Source organism: Rhamphochromis longiceps, linkage group LG14 (assembly GCF_057381845.1).
Source record: "Rhamphochromis longiceps isolate RC_006_pf linkage group LG14, R_longiceps_female_GT1.1, whole genome shotgun sequence".
NCBI lineage: Eukaryota > Metazoa > Chordata > Actinopteri > Cichliformes > Cichlidae > Rhamphochromis > Rhamphochromis longiceps.
In genome coordinates this window covers 12547994-12567416 of record NC_140570.1, presented here as the reverse complement: position 1 = coordinate 12567416, position 19423 = coordinate 12547994, and the positions used below count along the sequence as shown (strand labels likewise).

Sequence of the window (19423 nt, the reverse complement as noted above, 5' to 3'; positions counted from 1 at the left end):
TTTAATTCAGTGTAAATTATCGTTTTTTAGTGACCTTAGGATAAATTGAAGTGTATTTATCAACCAGCCAGTAGCCCGTTTGACAGCTGTTTAACAGGACGCATGCGCATAGCACCGGCGAGGGATGCTGACGTGTAAAGTGCACAGATGTTGGGCATGCCTCTGTAGGAAATTTAGAAATCTCCTGTCAAAATAAAAGTAGACAAAATTAGACTCTTTGAAGAGGGGCGAATTAATTGGTATCTAAAAATACTCTTATCAAAAAAATATCACATTAGTAATTCGACGTCTTAGGAGTGCACCCTCAGCTGTCGGCTCTCCAGTAAATAGCCAAATGCTGTGTTTGTTTTTCCTCAGTTGCTATAAGTTTCTGGATACAACTTTTCGTTTGAAAAACTAAATGTTACAAAACTTTCATTATTGTTTGCGACTTGACACAAGCGGTGCAACTAAGCAACCTCCGTTGAAATAACCTCGGGAGCACGGTGCACTGTAGTGTCTGCCCAAAATAATGTCCGGTATCCCGTCGTTTCACTCTCCGAGGTGACCGAGGTCTGAGCAGCTGCAGTCGGGATGGCACTGGTTACTGTCCAGCGGTCTCCGACACCGAGCACTACCTCCAGCCCCTGCGTGTCTGTGAGTATCTGTAAACTGGTTTGACGTTTTGCCTCACTTTCGGCTGGTGTGACACGGTGAGCCTACCGTTAGCCCAGTTTGTACTCAACCTACATGGGTGGCTAACTTTACTAGCCGCTAGCCCCATACTGTAAGCCTAAAGGAAGCTCTTACTTTGAGTTGAAGAGATGGAGGTTTGAGTTTTAAGCTATTTAGCCAAACACAGGCCACTATCCCAGCTTCATATTAAATGTGAAAAGTTGTTTTTTTTTTCTTTCTTTGAAACTAGCAGGAACAAAGCTAGCAGGTAGAGCTTATGTTTGCTAACTCACTTCCTCCCGGAGAACCCAAAGTCGTCTCAGATCAACTGAACTACAAAAACACAACATACATACATAGATAGACAGACAAACAGACAGATGTTTTTTTTAATCAGTTTGAAGTGTTTGTAAAAGTCATCATTATGTTTGTGTATTCTGTGGTGTAAAACGTAGGATAGGATTGCAGTCCGGAGAACAAGACAGCTTCAACGGATCACTGGTTAGTAGAGTGACAGACAGTAAGGGGCCGGGAAGCGGGTTAGTGTGGCAGGCATGTCAGAGCCGGCAGGAAGGCAGTCCTCTTATCCCCTCTGACAAGCCTGAGGTTTCCAGCGTCTGGCTTCAAGCGCTTGAGTGCAGGGTGACGGCGTGGCTGCAGTAGATAAGACCTATGCCTTGTGCAAAGTACTGTTTGTGAGGACAGATGTTGACTGCTCTGGTAGGCTGTTTTCTGAGAAAGAAAAGAAGACAAATACCGACAAGGACTTCTGATTATCACAATGCGTTGCAGAGTTTACATGCGATTGAAGAAAATGTGCAGCCTGGTGGAGAATCACATGGACAGCTGTGCAAATTCTTTTGAATAGATCAGGAGTAAATATATGGTCAGTAAACATCCCGGTGCTGATGCTGGTGGGGAAATTTGTCATCAAGACAAAATGATTTAAAAGCATCTTTAGGCTTATTATTAATGGTTACTAACATTTGCATGGGATGCTGCTTGGCAGAGTTTGGACGCCCTAATAAAGTCCAGCCTTTGCTGAACCAAACAGATGGTTCACACGACTTATTGCTGTTAGTGAATTTATGACCAGGCAGCAAAAGAGTCGCAGGCTGAGGCTACCAGCTGCTTGTCATGAGACCTGCTTCTGATGGGAAGTAGCCTTGTGAGGACTCTTGTGAGATGTGTGCTGCTGAGAGGGCAGAAACCTGAGAAAAGGGGCAGCATTGTATGGGGAGAGAACTGGCAATAAAACTCCTATGAAGGAACTCAGCAGCCATGAGGCTTGCAGCTTGGATGCCACCGCACCATAATAGTTAGAATATTTCCCTGTATGCTTGCCCTCTAAACGTCTGATCCACACAGGATCAAATAAAGGTTTAAGATTGACCCTGTGGTAATACAGAAAGCATTACTTCCACACATCCCAGCAGGGAATAGCCTCCCCACTGTGGCAGTACACAGTAATCTGCCTAGCAGCACTATGAATTCCCAATTCTCATTGGCTATGCAACCACTCCCTACACATCCATGCAAAGGAACGATAACCACAGAGATCCGCACGTAGCCTCCTTCTTACCTTATGTTGTTTTAAACACAAATACGCAGCGTCTACACTAATCAGGAATATGTGGGCTTGCTTTGCGGTGGGAGCCCTGGTTTCACATTTGCCTTTGAAATCTGCTGAGCAAGCCATTGTGTCAGAGGTGTGTGTGTACGTGCAGTATGCATCTGCGCACTCCTTTTTCACCCAAGAAACAATATTTTTGCCTTGGAGGCAGGCCGATAAGCTGTTGATGTAGAGAGCACCATTCAGCCAGATGCTTCTTTAGGCTTAATCGCATCTGTGGTTGTGGACACCAAGAAGAAAATGACAATGCTCTGGCCTGCAGCCGCCTGCTCTTCCTTCTCTTACCCGCCTGTCACCATCTTCCATTATCAATCTTGAAGTAACATCTTATTATCGTTCGGTCTGGGCGTGTCTGTGCACACTGCATGTCTGTATTGGCCTGGGTAGTGGCCCAGGATTGACAGATTGATGCCAAAGAGAAAGTTCCCTCAGTTTGTGAGGGATTACTGAAAAAAGGCTGGGATTAAAAACACGTGCATGTGCGTGCGGCAAACTGTGCTGGTTCCAGTGGTGGGGGAGGATGACTGCATGCGTTTTGGGAAGAGAGCACCCGAGGGTGTGGGGAGTATCGGGGGCATGGTCACTCAGTGTGTTTCGGCCTTTATCCCTGGTCTCTGCTCTGAGCCTCACTTGAAGTAGTGGCCCTGTCTTGTGAGTGAAGTCATAGATGAAGAGCTTTACATGGAAGCCCTCACTGCCACCCACTGTAGTGCTCCTATAATGTACAGTTAATAAAATGTGACGCACTCCCATTGGTTGTGAAATAATCTTTGTTCTTCCTGAAATACAAGCATCTCTTGTCAGAAAAAGGTGATGAAAGAGTTAAATAAATATTCTGCTTTCTTTAACAATATTGTTTGCCTCTGCAGGAGTCGGGCAGTGGCGAGGATGACCGTCGCTTCCATCTCAGGAGGTGAGACCACCCCTCTGTCTTATGTTTCTTGTTTCCTTAAACAACCCTTTACTTTCAAATGCTGCCATTAGCAGGATCCACGCAAACTGCATCTCAGACCACTAGGGGGAGACTGTACATCAGTATTATTCAATTTTACCTCTAAGTGCTTAAGCACATTTTATGTTGTCAGTTTATAAGACATTAATATAGCTGTCACATTATTATTATTATTGTTTTTGTTGTTGTTGTCATTATTTTAAGGCAACACTATTCAAAGACCAGAATTCCCATGTGTAAGAGCATTAGAAAAAGTTGCTGTATCTTTCTAGTCACAGCATAATCAAAGGAAATGTATCAATTGGAATCGGATGAAAATGTGTTCCTGTTTATTCCTAAATGTTCCTCGCACACGGTCCCTGCATTGTAGTGCCAAATTTCCTCTGCTTTAAACAGCGAACAGTAAGCTGCTAAGACAACAAGTCGTTCATTCTAAATTTGGAAGTTACTTATATATTTACATTGTGTAACACAGAGCGTTTTGATATGGCAAAAATAGTTCCTTTCTGTTTGGCGTAAACAAATGGCGGCTTTGTGAGAACTTTATATCAATATTTGGCCGTCCCTGTCATATTGCAGGCTGCGGTTAATTTGAGGCTTTCTGCCCGAGGGTTGTGGTCTAGCTGATTTGCTTTTGACGTGTGCATCTGTGTCTTCATAAAAGACGAGGACGTCACAGCTGTTATTGTGTTTTTTGTTTCCATGACTCGGGTGGCTCTGTCATTATCCTGCAACCTGGGCCAAGGCCCTGTTCACAATTGAAATGAAATTCTCTTTAGCGAGGAGAGCCTGAAAGCTTGCACTTTGTTATGTTTGTGTCTGGCTTGCTACTAGCTGCCATTCAACACAGACATTTTCTCTCCATTGTGGGGAAGGCTACGCAAAGATACCGCACTCACTTCAAATGTTCTCCCTGCGTTACATTCTGAGACACTAGTGCACAGTCATTAAAGAGGAAGTGGAACATCAAAGCATGTGCAGCCTTTCCGTCTTTAATGGACTTTGTAAAGGGCTTTTGTAGACTAATCTAAACTTTGAAGTGCAATCTAAGTAGCATGTCTTTGTCGTTTAACTTTCTGTGTCAAGCTTTTATCAGGTGTAACTCATATTTTTACGTTGCCTCTTGTCACTGCTGTAGTTACTGTGTAATTCAGCAGGTAAAGATGCAGTGCAGCTAAACTCCACATATATAGTCCAGCTGTGTTGAGCTCAGCCTGAGACAGACAGTTCAGTCAGTGCAGATTAAAGGGCTGGTCTGATTGTCCTGTTTGGAGGCATGACAGAAATGCCAGATAATGACAGATTTCTGCAGGAGTCGTGTCACAGGAGGAAAAAAGAAAACAACAAAACACTACCTGCCTGCCAGTCCGTGTTAGTGTTTCCTCATCTTTGAATAGCAGTGCTAAGAAGCAGTCCAGTGAGCCTGAGCTTCTCCACTTCTCTATTTTCTCTTTCTTTATTTTTGCACTTTGACCATGGCCCAGAATCACTATGATTTCATTCAAGTTAATCTAAGGATGCTAAGCACAGTCGGGCCTATTTATTACTAGGACGGGAGACTGAGCTCAGTTGGTAGAGCTCAGGTGGTCTGCCAGTCGGAGCGTTGGTGGAACGATCCCTGGCTCCTACAGTCCATGTGTCCAAGTGTCCTTGGGCATACTGAACCCCAAACTGCATCCATCATTTACCATCTTGGTTCATTCTGGTGGAGTGACATTTATTCAGATGCTAACTCTGACTAGATGAATGTTTATTTAAAACCCTTTGAACATAGTTGTGTACGTGCCGCACTACATCTGGATTGCACCGCAACTTGCTCATAGACAAACACTTTGTCAGGCCCAATATAAAAAAATATTTAAAAAAATTAAAAAATATTTGGCGTTGGGCATGTATAATGCGAACTTGGAACAGAGTGGAATTCATCCAAATGTGGAACATGCAAAAAAAGGGGGTGGGGGGGTTGTCAGATATATTTGAAAGCTGAAAAACGGTGACATCATTCCTACAGTAAACACACCCCGATAGTGACCGCGAGGACATGTGGTCCCGATTATTTGTTAGGTAATACCTCAAAGCAGAGGTGAAGTCATAGGCATTGATGAGCGTGCACACACACTTTTATGCGGGTGCAGCCAAGGACCTTGCTAAGGGACGCCCAATGTGTATTAACCAAGAGCAGAGGTCCAATTAACTGTGCACTCCCCAACCTACGAATGCCTTCACACAGCCGCATGGGCCAGTAACATTGCACTGGAGCCGTTCAAACTGAGGAAGGCTTTGGCCTTTTGTACTGCAGTAATATTTTTCTCTCCATCATCGTTTTCTTGTGCTTCTCCAGAGTTTTTGTCTTCTCCTTTTCGCTGTATACCGACTCCCACACTGTATCTCTCACTCTCATATTCTCTTTCTCTCTCAGTCAACATCTTTTTCACACAGACAGATGCAAACAGCTATCTCTGCCCATTGCACCACACCAATGAAGGATAACTGCTGCAGTGCAATAATGAATCTCTGCCACACACTGTTGCCTCAGGACTGACACTGACTGTCAAGGACAGTGTTAGAAAAACTGTCTTTATTTTCCTACCCAAAGCCATCATTTGGCTTTTTTTCCTCTTTTTTTTTTCTTTCCTCTAAGTAAATCTGTTAGTGCTCGAATAAATGTTGGTAAATGTGTTTTACTGTGGCTGCTGCACAAAAGAGATCATTTGCAGGGATATGTGAGTAACTCAGTGTTTGGTCAAATTAGTTTTTAAAGATCCCTGCATTTAATGGTTTAATATTTGTTCACTTTAACCCTGTTCTACAACATTATCCATTACAGTGTTGTGTACTGTTCAGCACAGAGATTGATATGGGATAGGGATATTAACTTGGATGTTTCCTGCTTCATTAATCTTGTCTAATCTTGTAGCTGTCCCACAAAATGCTAAGGTGCACAAGCTGGATTCGTTCCTTTAAACCACAAAGGCATACCCGCAATCACTTCTCCTTCTCCTGCCTATTTGGTTTGCTGTTCACAAAGTGCCACAATGTATCAGCAAAAATGCCACCTTAGTTAGCTCTGTGTCAATGTATTGTATCTACTGTAGTGAGAAAGCAGGCCGAGGATGAGAAAAGCTTGTGTGAAGAAAGGACCTGTTGTTTAGCAGCCCTCCTCCTGACCTTGTCTGTCTATTGTGTCCATGCTGTACAACATTTCCTTTTTACTGAGTGCAAAACGGGTCATTGTATTGCCGTGTTGGCTGTTTGTTTGCAGTACAGCTCCAAAAAGAAAAAAGGGTAGACTGCTTCATCAAATGTAAATAAAAGTACAATAGAGTGATTTGGAAATGATTTACATGTAATTGAAAATATTATCTATTATATTACTGGGCAACAGGCCGGGAGCGCAGAAAGGCCAGTTTAGCACACAGGCATAAGTACTACAGAGCCTTGCTGTGGTAATGCATGTTAAAATAATCACGGCCTTTAATGGAGGAGGAGTGGCACAATAGGTTTCTCCAAAATTGTATTGTTTATAATTAATGCTGCCTTGACCATTGAAATCCCTTGCGTTGTATAACTCTTTTGTTGCCTGTTCATGTTGTAGATTTATAGAGAACTCTGAAACAGGTGCACACAAGCAGAGCAGGTTCATCAGGCCTGCTCTTAGAATGAGAAGGGCGAGGTGCAGTAATCAACACCAAGCCAACGGCATGCTCTTTAAACACCAACTTCTCATGTGGAAACAAGTTTATAAGCTGTTACATGTCATTTATACCCTGCACCTGCCTTCTGTCTTTCTACAGCACACCTGCTGTTTAAACATTGAGTGCTTGATTAGTGACTACATGGGCGTATGTGTTCCCACCGCCACTAAGAAACTGCAGTGCACAGTTTGTACTTCCAGTATTTCGCCCATGGAAGTTCTGCCTTGTGGGACAATAAGCATTTCATGCACAATATCTGACAATTTTATAATGCAGAAAATGGAAATCATGGTTCATCAATGCAAGTTTTGTAATTTAGCTGAATTATGCAATTGCAAATTGGAAATATTAGAGTCACTGGAACAACAGGAAAACTATTCGGGTCCTGGTAAGTTTTCTTTTTGAAAACTATATTTTGTGACTTATTCATTAAGAGAAACTAATTCTCGGGAAAGAAATTCATACTGGATTAGCCATAACCTCAGTGGAAAAAAATCTGTGATGTAACAGTTGGAAACAGTGGAAATCCACAAACAGCATGCAGTTAATTCCACAGAAGAGCCAAGGGTTACAGTCATTGTGTGCAACATATTTAATTTGATTTTAATTTCAATTCAGTTTTATTTATATAGTGTCAAATCACAACAGTCTTCTCAAGGCAGTCTATATTGTCTGGTAAAGACCAAACAATAATAGAGCGAGAACACCAACAATCAAACCACCCACTATGAGCAAGCACTAAGCAACAGTGAGAAGGAAAAGCTCCCTTTTAACAAGAAGAAACATCGGGCAAAATCAGGCTCATTTATACTGTTGGAAAGTCTGCTTCTTTTCCCTTAATCGGTGCCCTATTTGTAAAGAAAATGCATTTGTAGGTTGAGCAGCAGAGTTGAGTATGTGAGTTGTGCCCATGAAAAACTTGATCTGGTCTCGGACTGAACTCTATTATCCAAGATGACAACAATTGCCAATTGGGTGTACTGTTCGTGCCAGAGTGACCAACACAACCACACTGTCTGACTTGCGACAAATACTGGTTGACAAATGTTATAACATCCCACAGCAGTGACCCAAGTTGGTAACCAACATGAGATGAGGAACCAGGTTGTTGTGGATCTGTATGGCTCTTCCACATGTTATTGAGGCCCCTGTTTGATAATTGAATAAATTGTTAAATTGGCAATATGTCTTGTTTATTCAGACTTCATCCAATTCAATAAATGACACCACACAAGAGTCTATGGCAGAGTAAGCTGTTTAGCATTGGCTGAGAAGATTTGGCAAGTTTTTCATCAACTTAACCCACACACTGAACTCTGCTCCTCAACCCACAAATGCATTTTCTTACAAATGTGGCATTATTTAAAGGAAATAACAAGCTTTCCACTGGTATAAAATTTATTGCCAAGACGCATTGTTACAACTAAGAAATAATCAACCAAACACACATTCCCTTACTTTTTCTGACAAGTTTAAATATATAACATACATAACATATGTCACTGAGTAATGCAAGATATAACAATACAGATATAACAGTTTTGCAGTTATATTTGCAGAAATACGTTCTGGGCTAACTTCACTTACACACCTATTTTCAGCTTGTCCTTATCTAAAGTATGCTTTTGGTTTACTGTTCAATATCTTTTGCTAATAGAGCCTTATTTGTCTTTCTTATATGACTGTTCAGAGCTTTAGAGCCATTTCTCCAAAGCTAAGCGCTTGTACAGCTGACTGGGCTAAGTCTTCAGCAAACATTTGAACTTTAGGCATTGTAGGTCATGATGTTCTTCAGTTTGTTTTCAACTTGAAATTCCCTTTTAAGTGATAAAGGAAGACGTAGCTGGGAAACAGTTGTGCAACTTGTTCACATCTCAACTAAACACCACAGCATGGTCTCAGGTTACCATCCCAGAGACAAATAGGTTTCCACTGGGTGCTGGTAAATTTGATGACACTAAACAGAACCACATGACAAGAGCACTTGAGCACACAACCTGCCCTGTGATGCAAGAGCAGTCAGTGGGACACGTAGGTGAAGCAAAGTATAGTTTGAGGACTGGAGTGCTGGTGTGTTTGTTTCATATGTGATTTAATCAGAGTTATCGGCACGTACACACTCTGGCAACTGGTTTGTTGTCTGTTTCCCTGCGTTGTAGCATTGCCGTTGGATCTATGCAAATTAGGGTTGTAGTTTTATTTTAGCTCACTTATTATGACATAAGTTTACATTCACTGTCATGAGTTCAGCTTTATTAACAGTCATTCACTACTTGCAAAAGTACGATTATACGTTTGTTTTTGGAGATTTTTTATAAGATAAGTAAGAGTACTTCATAAAACAATGACAATAACATGTCATAATCATTTCAGAGAAGGGGATAATAAAATGGCACACAGTTTAAGGAGAGCAACTCTAGCTCATTAAATTGTTCGCGGACCTAGAACATACACCAATCAGCCACAACATCCCAGCTCCCGATGCTGTAGCAGGAAAGCTAAGGCTGCCTATAGGAGGAGGATTGAAGATCACTTTGCTGACAACGACCCCAGAAAAATGTGGCAGGGGATCAATCACATTACCAACTACAGAAGCAATAACCAGGCAACATCTAGGACTGATGCCTCACTGGCTGAGGATCTAAACCGTTTCTTCGCCCGCTTTGAGACGACCAAGCCCTCAGCTGCCACACCACTTCCACCCGCCCCCAGCACAGGCACACTAACACTTAGGGAGCACCAAGTGAGGTGTGTTCTAAGGTCAGTGAATCCCAGGAAGGCGGCAGGTCCTGATGGAATACATGGAAAGGTTCTCAGAGCATGTGCTGACGAACTGACCGGAGTCTTCACTAAAATCTTCAACCTTTCCTTGTCATCAAACACCGTCCCGCCCTGCCTCAAAACTTCCACCATCATCCCCATCGCCAAGAAGACAGCTGTGGCCAGCCCAAATGACTACAGGCCTGTTGCACTTACGCCTGTAGTGATGAAGTGCTTTGAGAGACTGGTCTGTCAGCACATCAGGGCCGGTCTGCCTCCCACTCTGGACCCCCACCAATTTGCCTACAGGACAAATCGTTCCACCGAGGACGCTATCACCATAGCGCTCCACACTGCGCTGAGTCACCTGGAGCACCGAGGAAGCTATGTGAGAATGCTCTTTCTGGACTTCAGCTCAGCATTCAATCATATCATCCCGGAGATCCTGGTCCAGAAACTGTCTCACCTGGGACTCTCCACCCCCATCTGCCTCTGGATCAAGGACTTCCTGACAAATAGACCACAGTCTGTCAGACTCGGCCCCCACCGGTCCAGCACCATCACACTCAGCACCGGGTCTCCACAAGGATGTGTTTTGAGTCCCCTCCTGTTTACGCTCTACACATCCGACTGCTCCCCTACCCATCTCTCAAACACCATCATAAAGTTCGCGGATGACACCACAGTGGTTGGACTCATCTCAAGGGGGGATGAGTCGGACTACAGAGATGAGGTCAACAGACTGACTGAGTGGTGTTCAGTTAACAACCTCCAACTGAACACCACGAAAACTAAAGAACTTATCTTGGACTTCAGGAAGGGCAGAGCAGACCCGGCCCCACTTTACATTCACGGGAGCTGTGTGGAGAGGGTACACTCCATGAGGTTTCTGGGCGTGCAGATATCTGATGACCTCTCCTGGACTGCAAATACTACAGCGGTGGTTAAAAAGGCCCCGCAGCGTCTCCACTTTCTGAGAGTGCTCAGGAGGAACAACCTGGAGGAGAGGCTGCTGGTGACATTTTACAGAGCCACCATAGAGAGCATCCTAACGTACGGCATAACAACATGCTCAGCTGCAGACAGGAAAGTACTGCAGAGGGTCATCAACACAGCCCAGAAGATCACTGGCTGCTCTCTGCCCAGCCTGGAGGTCACTGCAAACTCTCGGTACCTCAGCAGAGCTGGCAATATCATCAAGGACCACTCTCACCCCAGCAACCAACTGTTTGAACTATTACCGTCAGGCCGACGGTACAGGTCACATAAAACCAGGACAAACAGATTCAGGGATAGCTTCTTTCCCAGAGCTATCACCGTAGTAAATAAGCACAAAAACAATTGAACCTATTCCATACCGTCACTGTCATTATATTATGCTGCTATTCATACTGTCATTATATTAATGCTGCTATCCTGTATATATTGTACATACTATTGTTTGAGTACTGTTACGGCCCTAGCAGGGCCTCCTCCTGAAGGTGCCTGTGTGGGCGTGTCCCACCACCTCTTCTGCCTGAGGTGCCACCTTTCCCTGTAACACAGCTGACTCACATCAGTAATTAAAAGTATTTAAGCCCAGGGAAAGGTGAGCTCTGGGCCAGAGTGCCATTTTGTGTGGTGTTTGCAGCTAGTGAGCTGTGTGTGTTTTGTGGTGTTTGCAGCTAGTGAGCTGTGTGTGTTTTGTGGTGTTTGCAGCTAGTGAGCTGTCTGTGTTTTGTGGTGATTGCAGCTAGTGAGCTGTGTTTGTGGTTTCTAGCTAGTGAGCTGCGCTTTCCTTTTGACTTTGCTTTATTGACCAACGCCTGAGTTTTGTTTGTTTTTCTTAAATGGTGATAGCGGCTTGTCCGTCTCTCTTAGTTGAGCTACTTTAATAAAACTCTTTAATTTAACCCTTTTGCCTCCTTGACTCCTTTTTCTGACCTGGACACCTTTTGTTACTTCCCCCTCACCGCCTAGACCCCTCAGGGGAACGTAACAAGTGGGGGCTCGTCCGGGATCGTTGAAAAGGGAGTTTTGAGTTGGAATTGGTTTTTGATTATCTTGGGGTTTTTTTTCGCCTTTAGAGGTTCAACTTCCCAGTTTAGTTAGGTGAGTGTCCAGCTGAGCTTCGTTTTAAGTTCTTCCTTTGGGCACTCTTTTGTTATTTTGCCTTTTTTATTTTCGGAGTAATCCTGGGCGGGGATTAGTTCCCTGTTGGGGGTAGGCAATTCAGGGCTCCGGTCGCTGAAGTTCTGCCTTTCAAGTTGCCTCGAGCCCAGCACGCTCCAGAAGATAGGTAGGTAAAGTTTGTTGTGCTTAGGAACTGGGTAGGTTGTATTTGTTAATGTGTGTGTAGCAAAAGGTAAGTTGGTCAAGAAGAGTAAGTTGTTCGGTTACCATTAATTGTTGGCTAGCCTGTGAGAACTGGCACAGGTGTGTGTGTGTGTGGTGGTTTTCTTCAGGCTGAAATGGCGTTCCAGTTGAATCAGCTGGAGCTGACGAGCACTGGGCCTACATCTGTTGGTGAACAGGTGTCTAGAAGCTCGTTTGTGGGCAATAACATCCACCTGGTTCCCGTTTTCTGTGAATCCAGTGTTGAGAGCTTCTTCAGTGTATTTGAAAGCATAGCAACTGCATTACAGTGGCCTGAAGACGTGTGGGGGGTGATGTTGCTGTGTAAATTCACAGGTAAGGCTCAGGAAGTTTGCTCTGGTCTGTCTATGCAGGACAGCCTAGTTTATGAAAAGATTAAAAGTGCTGTCCTCCAAGCCTATGAACTTGTGCCTGAGGCCTATAGGCAGAACTTTCGAGGTTTGGAGTTGGCACAGGGTCAGTGCTACCTTGACTTTGCTCGGGAGAAGGCAAAGCTTTTTGGTAGGTGGTGCTCTGCAAGCCAGGTTAAAAGTTTGGGGTCGTTACGTGAGCTCATGCTTGTGGAGGATTTTAAAAACTCTGTTCCTGAGTGTATTGCTCTTTATTTACTGCGCTTTCCTTTTGACTTTGCTTTATTGACCAACGCCTGAGTTTTGTTTGTTTTTCTTAAATGGTGATAGCGGCTTGTCCGTCTCTCTTAGTTGAGCTACTTTAATAAAACTCCTTAATTTAACCCTTTTGCCTCCTTGACTCCTTTTTCTGACCTGGACACCTTTTGTTACTTCCCCCTCACCGCCTAGACCCCTCAGGGGAACGTAACAAGTACTTACGATTGTTTTTTTTGTACTTTTTATATTTTACATTTATATTTATTATTGAAACTTGCACCAAGGGAGTGGCACTCCAATTTCATTGTACTCTGTACAATGACAATAAAGGCTATTCTATTCTATTCCCAATCTTGCCACTGAAGGTGTCATTTCATAGCATAGCATCAGAACATTTAAATAAGTTGTGAGGTTGGACATCTGTGGGTCAGACCTATTTTTCCAGCCCTTCCTAGAAAAATCTGGGACATTTTGGAAACCAAGTCAACAACTTGGACTGGATTTAAGAAATTACGAGAGCGTCACAAGGAGTGGACTGAGGCTGGTATTAGTATTGCATCAAGAGCTTCTAGGCACAGGCGTAGTCAGGAAACGGGCTACAATTGTCACATTCTTAATATCAAGTTACTCCTAAACTAGAGACAACAGCAGAATCATCTTACTTGGGCTAAGGAGAAAAATAACTGAAGTGTTGGTCCTCTTTGAGATAAATTTTGAATTACATTTGGAAATCAAGGTTTTACGCTTTGGAAGAAGACTGGAGAAGCACACAATTCAAAATGTGTCAAGTCAAACCTGCAGTCTGTGATGATTTGGGGTCGTCATGGTTGTTTCATAGCCCATATAGGTGTCTACCAGGGGATTTTAGAGCACTTTGTACTCCCATCTGATAGAGAATTGCCATTTTCCTTTTTGAAGAGGACTTAGCACCTGCCCACAGTGCCAAAAATAGCCATGTTATTACTGTGGTTGATTAACCAGCTAACTCACCTGACCTGAACCCCAGAGTATCTATAAGTTAAGATGCCAAAAGGAAGATGACAAATACCTTACCCCAAAATATAGATCTGAAGGCTGCTGTCAAGCCAACCTTGGTCTCAGTAATGCCTCAGCAGTGTAATAAGCTTATCACCTCCATGCCACAGCGCATTGCTGAAGCAATTCTTGGTAAAGGGCACCCAAATAAATACTGAGTATATAAATAAATATATATATCGAAGTTATAAACACTTTTGAATTGAGCTTTGAAAATATTCTAATAGTTTGTGAACGGATGTGCCAGTCCGATAGCTGGATCAGACATTGGTCTGATAGGCCCAGAAAGTAGGGCTGCTCGATTATGGCAAAAATGATAATCACGATTATTTTCACTGAAATTGAGATCGCGATTATTTGACGATATTTATTTAACCCTTTAAGACCTACTATAGAACCAAGTCCGCCAGAGCTTATATTATTTTTTTTACATGTTGTAGTGCCATTTGTGGGAGCATTTCAAGTTGCTAAATAACTGTTATAGCCCATATTTTAATAATATGTATGCATTAAGTCCATAGTAACTACATTAATTGCAAAAAAGTGCAATAAACTACAAAAAAATTTATATCGTTTTTGTTTTGTTTTTTTTACATATATTTCTACTTGGAGAAATTTAAGAGGTTTATCCCTCAAAACTTTAAATACAAAAAAGTTGCAAAAAATAGTTTACAACAACAGGAAATTTATTTTGAGTGTCTTCATAGTTTTATTTTGGAGATACACCAATTTTTATATACTGCAGGAAAAACAAAAAAAACAATCCTATGATGCAAATTTGCAAAGAAAACAGCAGGTGCATCAAAATAAACTATTTCCAGCAGTGCAATTTGAGTTCTAAGCATCCCAGAAACTATTCAGAAAAGTCAAACATGACCAGTATAGGCTTTTAAGGCCTACAAGTAAAAAACTACATTTCCGCGAAAATGACGTCACTTCCGGTTTCGGCCAGGAAATGGCGGACATGAGACAGTTCGCGCTGACGTCTGTTTCACTGTGGGAAGTGTTACGAACAGCTGATCGGATCGGCAAAGCGTGTTTCTGGAATATTATGTTTTTGTTCCTGCAAGCGCTTTTTATGCAATTTTTGCAAAGCTTTATGTGGAAGGAAACCGTGACCGAGGACAAGCTGATGGCATAAGATGTAAGTACAACTCCTCCGGTTTCATATGCAAAACAAATTATTGCGCTAGCTTACGCGGTTCGGGTTCTACAGGGATTTAAAAATAGTTACACAAAACGGAGCGTGCTGCTCTGACCGGCTTTAAAGGGTTAACAATGACACCACTGAAGTTTTTTTTTTTTTTTTTTTACCTCTCTTTTCAACCAACAGCTATGGAAGCCCGTTTCCGCCACTAAAAAAAAAAAAAAAGCTAGTATCCATAACTCGAAATTTCGAGTTATTTTCTCGAAATTTCGAGAAATATAACTCGAAATTTCGAGTTACTTTTCTCAAAATTTCGAGTTAGCTCTGCCAATCAAAAATATACGTGAATGAGGTCGCTTTCTTGTTACCCGGAAGCATATGGCGCAGGACCGCGCACTCAAAAACGGATCCCAACAAATTAAAGTATGTTTGCTGATAGTAACACCATGTGATTCAGCTAATAACACAGGGATTTCATCATTTGTGAAGCCAGGCTGAAAACACTCAGCAATCTGTGCATTCACGACTGGATGTAATACCGGTAGCTTAGCTGTAGCATTTGTAGCTGAGGGCTTCAGCTTCCGGGTAACATGGAAATGACGTCATTCACGTAGATTACTGATTGGCAGCGCTAACTCGAAATTTCGAGTTGCTTTTCTCAAAATTTTGAGTTAATATGTCGAAATTTCGAGATAATAACTCGAAATTTTGAGTTATGGATCCTTTTTTTTTTTTTTTTTAGTGGCGGAAACGGGCTTCCATAAACAGCAGTCACTCTCTCCTCTCCAAATAACTTCTGCTTAGCTTTCCGAGCTTCCCTCGGGTCCTCTTAATCAGCGGTCTCCACCCTTTTTTGCGCCACGGACCGGTTTATGCCCGACAATATTTTCACGGACCGGCCTTTAAGGTGTCGCGGATAAATGAGGGAGGGGCTAATAATCGGCTCTGTCATTTTTAATGATCGTTGAAAGCCCAGATCGTAATCGTGATTAAAATTCGATTAATTGAGCAGCCCTACCAGAAAGTCTTCTCAACTCAGTGATAATGTGCCGCACTATGGTACAGTCAATGCAGTTCAGCAGTGTGAATCTAACAACAGTGGCACAACAGTTTTGTACCTGACACTGGTACACCAACAGCTTCTATTTTTATGTTTACACAAGTTTTGTACTTAACTGCAAAATCTGAAATGAACTGGATTAGGCTAATTTCAGATACTGGATTTCAGATTTTCATGATCTATAAGCCATAATCATAAAATTTAAAACAAAGATTTCACTTAATGTTCAGTGAATATAGAATATATGAACTTTTACCTTTTTGAATTAAATCCCCCCCCCCCCCTTTCCCAAATATTCTCATTTTTTAAAGATTCACTAGTACATCCAACAAAGTTTCCAGGTGCTACTGTTACAGGTTAGTCAGTGTTTTCTGCTTTAACAGGATGTAAGAACTACAGGCTGGAAAGTTTGTGATTGCTTAGCCAAAGGTGTATTGTGTAACAGTATTCTTAATAGTGCCCTATTTTCAGACTTCCTACCGATAACTGCACTACTTTGGAAACACTCAAAACAAAAATCCAGCCCTCTGTAAACACAGTATGACTCTTCTCCATTGTGTAGAGGTAGAGGTCATTTACTACAGATGTTTTAGTTTAGAATTTAAGGCACTTGGCACACGTTGGTGTGACTGCAGCAGCAGGGGGGTGCGCTGTGGTTTTACCTTGTTTTTCAGATTGTTTGCAGCTTACATAGGACCCAGCATGCTGGCGCGTCAACTGAACATAAAACTTTAAAAGGCTATAAAATAAACCTTAAGCCTGTGCCCACCTCACAGCATGGAGTACCTCAGCTGATACTTTATACCCTCAGACCAGCTTCATGGGAACAGTCACTGCTCACCCAGACTTTCTTGACAAGGCAGGCTCCACTTTACCTAGATACTACAGGCTCACTGCTACAGCAGCTCAGCCCAGATAACTTCAGCCTGTTTCTCATTTATCTGCTCCTTATGTAACCCAGCCACATGGTTTGTGTGTTGGGAGGGAAGTTTGGAGAGGAGACAAGTCTTCACAGTGAGCTGACTGCAGAACCAAAAGCCCATGCGAGTTTTATTCCCTCTATTACATTAGCTTGTTAATGAATAGATCCTCTATTGACCCTGTTGTGCCGGGACAACTAATCAGCTGCTGGGCCTCACTTGACTCTGGCAACTTTAACATACTAGGCTTATTAAATGCACCACTCCGTGTTTAATCTATTATGGATGCGGCATTAAGTAATTCCCAACTTCTAACCAAACACTGAAGCAGTATCTTCAGCCAGTCAAAGCAGCCAAAAACCTGCGGAGTAGAGAACTGGTTTACTTTCAAAAGCGTCGATGCAGAGGTGCTGCTAGTGCCGTCAGTCCCACTTCCCTCTTGCCCTCATTGGCTTCCCCATATTTCCCAAAAACACGTGGCTCCAGCTCCTCCCTGCTATGACTTCTCCAGCAAGAGTTTGACCCAAGTCATACGCCTCAGTACTGTACATGGTAAAGGATATTACCTCTTGTGGCAGGGATGAATATGTTTTTAGAAAACGCTGCGGTGATCCTCTTTTAAAATGGCTTTTGCTTTCTTGGGGAAATACTGGACAGTGATACGCTGCTGACGGGGGCAGGAACACGGCGTGCTAGCTTCAATCTTCCTGCCTTATTTATTGTAACAGAACTACGATTTGGAAACGTCTTATTTTTGTGTGAAATATTTAGAGGAATATTTCCTCACTTTTTGTCGAATCGCGCCGTAAAATCCTCCCACGGAAGACTGTTTGCGATGACTGTGGGAGAGGAGTAAAAGTTCTCCATCGGACTTTAAAAACACCTGCCGCTCTCTGCTCCCTCCGCGCTGCCCTCGACGGCATGACCCTCGGCACGGTGGCCGGTTCCGACTGCTCGTCGCCGGTCAGCTTCTGCTCCTGCTGCGGGGCAAAGATGGTACCCTACTTCAGCGACGACGCGGTGGTGTCAAAAAATGAGATCAACCAGCTGTAAGTTGCACAAGAGTGGCATGCTGTGAACAGTAGTGACAGTGGGCTGTTTCGTATTGAATAAACAATTAGACGACATAGTGTGTGTGTGTGTGTGTGTGAGAGAGACTAAAAACAATAAGTAGGTGGGACTGCGACACAGAGTGAAGCTGCCGTTAAGTAACAGGGTCTCCATTCAAATTTCTCCAGCTCAACTCCAACGTGGAAGTAGACTGTGGGCGTACTGTCTGAAACTCGAGTGTGCTAATAAAGATTTAAAATACACACCAGATTGTCACCATTATTTCATCTTGTAGCAATTTTATCATTTACCACAATACTCGGTGTTCTAGTGAATTGATGCAATATGTGGGTTTTGTAATATCAGGGTTGATGAATGTATTTCCTGGTGACGTATCAGGGTCTTACTCATCACAGTACTCCCTTTTTGACCTTACTAAGACATAAGTGCTCTTCAGCTTGTGTGAATCATCCAACCTGTTTCCAGGTGTGGACATGGAATTAAGCAAGGGATTCCTCTTTAGGTATACTTAGTGGAGAGAAATGGGGGGAAGGAAGGGGTCACCCGATTGCCATAATAAGAGATTTATGTGGCAGGGGGCATGTTGGTATTTAGTATCATGACTGAAATAGAAATAAGAGCTTTTGAGGAAGATGAGTTAAATAAAGTGGAGAAAGAAGAAACTGTAAATAATTTTTTTGTTTTCTTTACTTTTGGCTATAATATGTGACAAGTTAAACTTTTATGTTTGAGGTCAGTGGCTTAATGTGTCTTAATATTATTAAGGAAAAGACTCAAACTGACCCGTATCCACCTGGATCCTGACAGTTAATTTAAGCAATAAGCATCTGAATGTGACTTTTAAAATAATCCCAAACAGTTAGGACTGTTGTGTGTCTGGTAAACCAATAATAGTACTGCACAACTGGCTGCTCATCAGAATTTTTTATAAGCTGTCCATATATCCTGTTCTGTATTAGAACTAATGCCCTTTGTTGAGATGTCAGTGATGGATGATTACTTTATCATCCAGTGGTCTTATCTGTTATCTCTCTGTGCCTGCAGACATCAAGGCAAAGTTGGGTGAAGGCTTGGTTTTGCCTGAGAGATGTAAAAGGATTTAGCTGACTTGTACATGTGGTGAAGACGAGTCTGCTCTTCAGGACAGATCAAAGGCCTACTGTGTTCCAGTATTTCTAAACTCATGTGGTGCTGTCTCAGATAATCTCAACAAATTTGGGGAAGAGGGGGAAAAAGAAAATCAATGCAAAACTTCTTCAAAACTACTTAAACTAGATTAAAAACTTATGTAATCAGCATTAACCAATTTGTATTTAGTTCCAGTGTCGGGCTGTTTTCATGGAGTCAGCGAGCGCATGAGAACGGGCCCTCTATTATGGTTTTCAGGAAAGTCAAGGGAAAAGTGTGTGTCTTGATTGCATTGTTTTTTAGTTGGTTTACACGTGACAGTGTAGCAAAGTTATTGAGTAAACTGAACGTTTAGCTTTTATTAGAGCTGCACCCACTCGTTAAGGAAATAGTTTTTCTTTCTTT

General features: G+C 42.6%; 1 protein-coding gene across 2 annotated transcripts in view; it reads left to right on the top strand.

Annotated features, from left to right (window-relative positions):
- Nucleotides 1-448: 448 nt before the first annotated feature.
- ssh2a (slingshot protein phosphatase 2a) overlaps nt 449-19423 on the top strand; it is a 33390-nt gene continuing 14415 nt past the window's right edge. Inside the window, exons 1-2 of one of the 2 annotated variants that reach the window (XM_085379319.1) lie at nt 449-636; nt 3157-3200. In XM_085379319.1, the coding sequence (XP_085235445.1) occupies nt 574-636; nt 3157-3200 (107 nt within the window). In that variant the 5' untranslated portion in view covers nt 449-573. Of the gene's footprint in view, nt 637-3156; nt 3201-17323; nt 17869-19423 lie in introns of those variants that run through there. The other variant, XM_085379318.1, reaches the window with a different exon arrangement.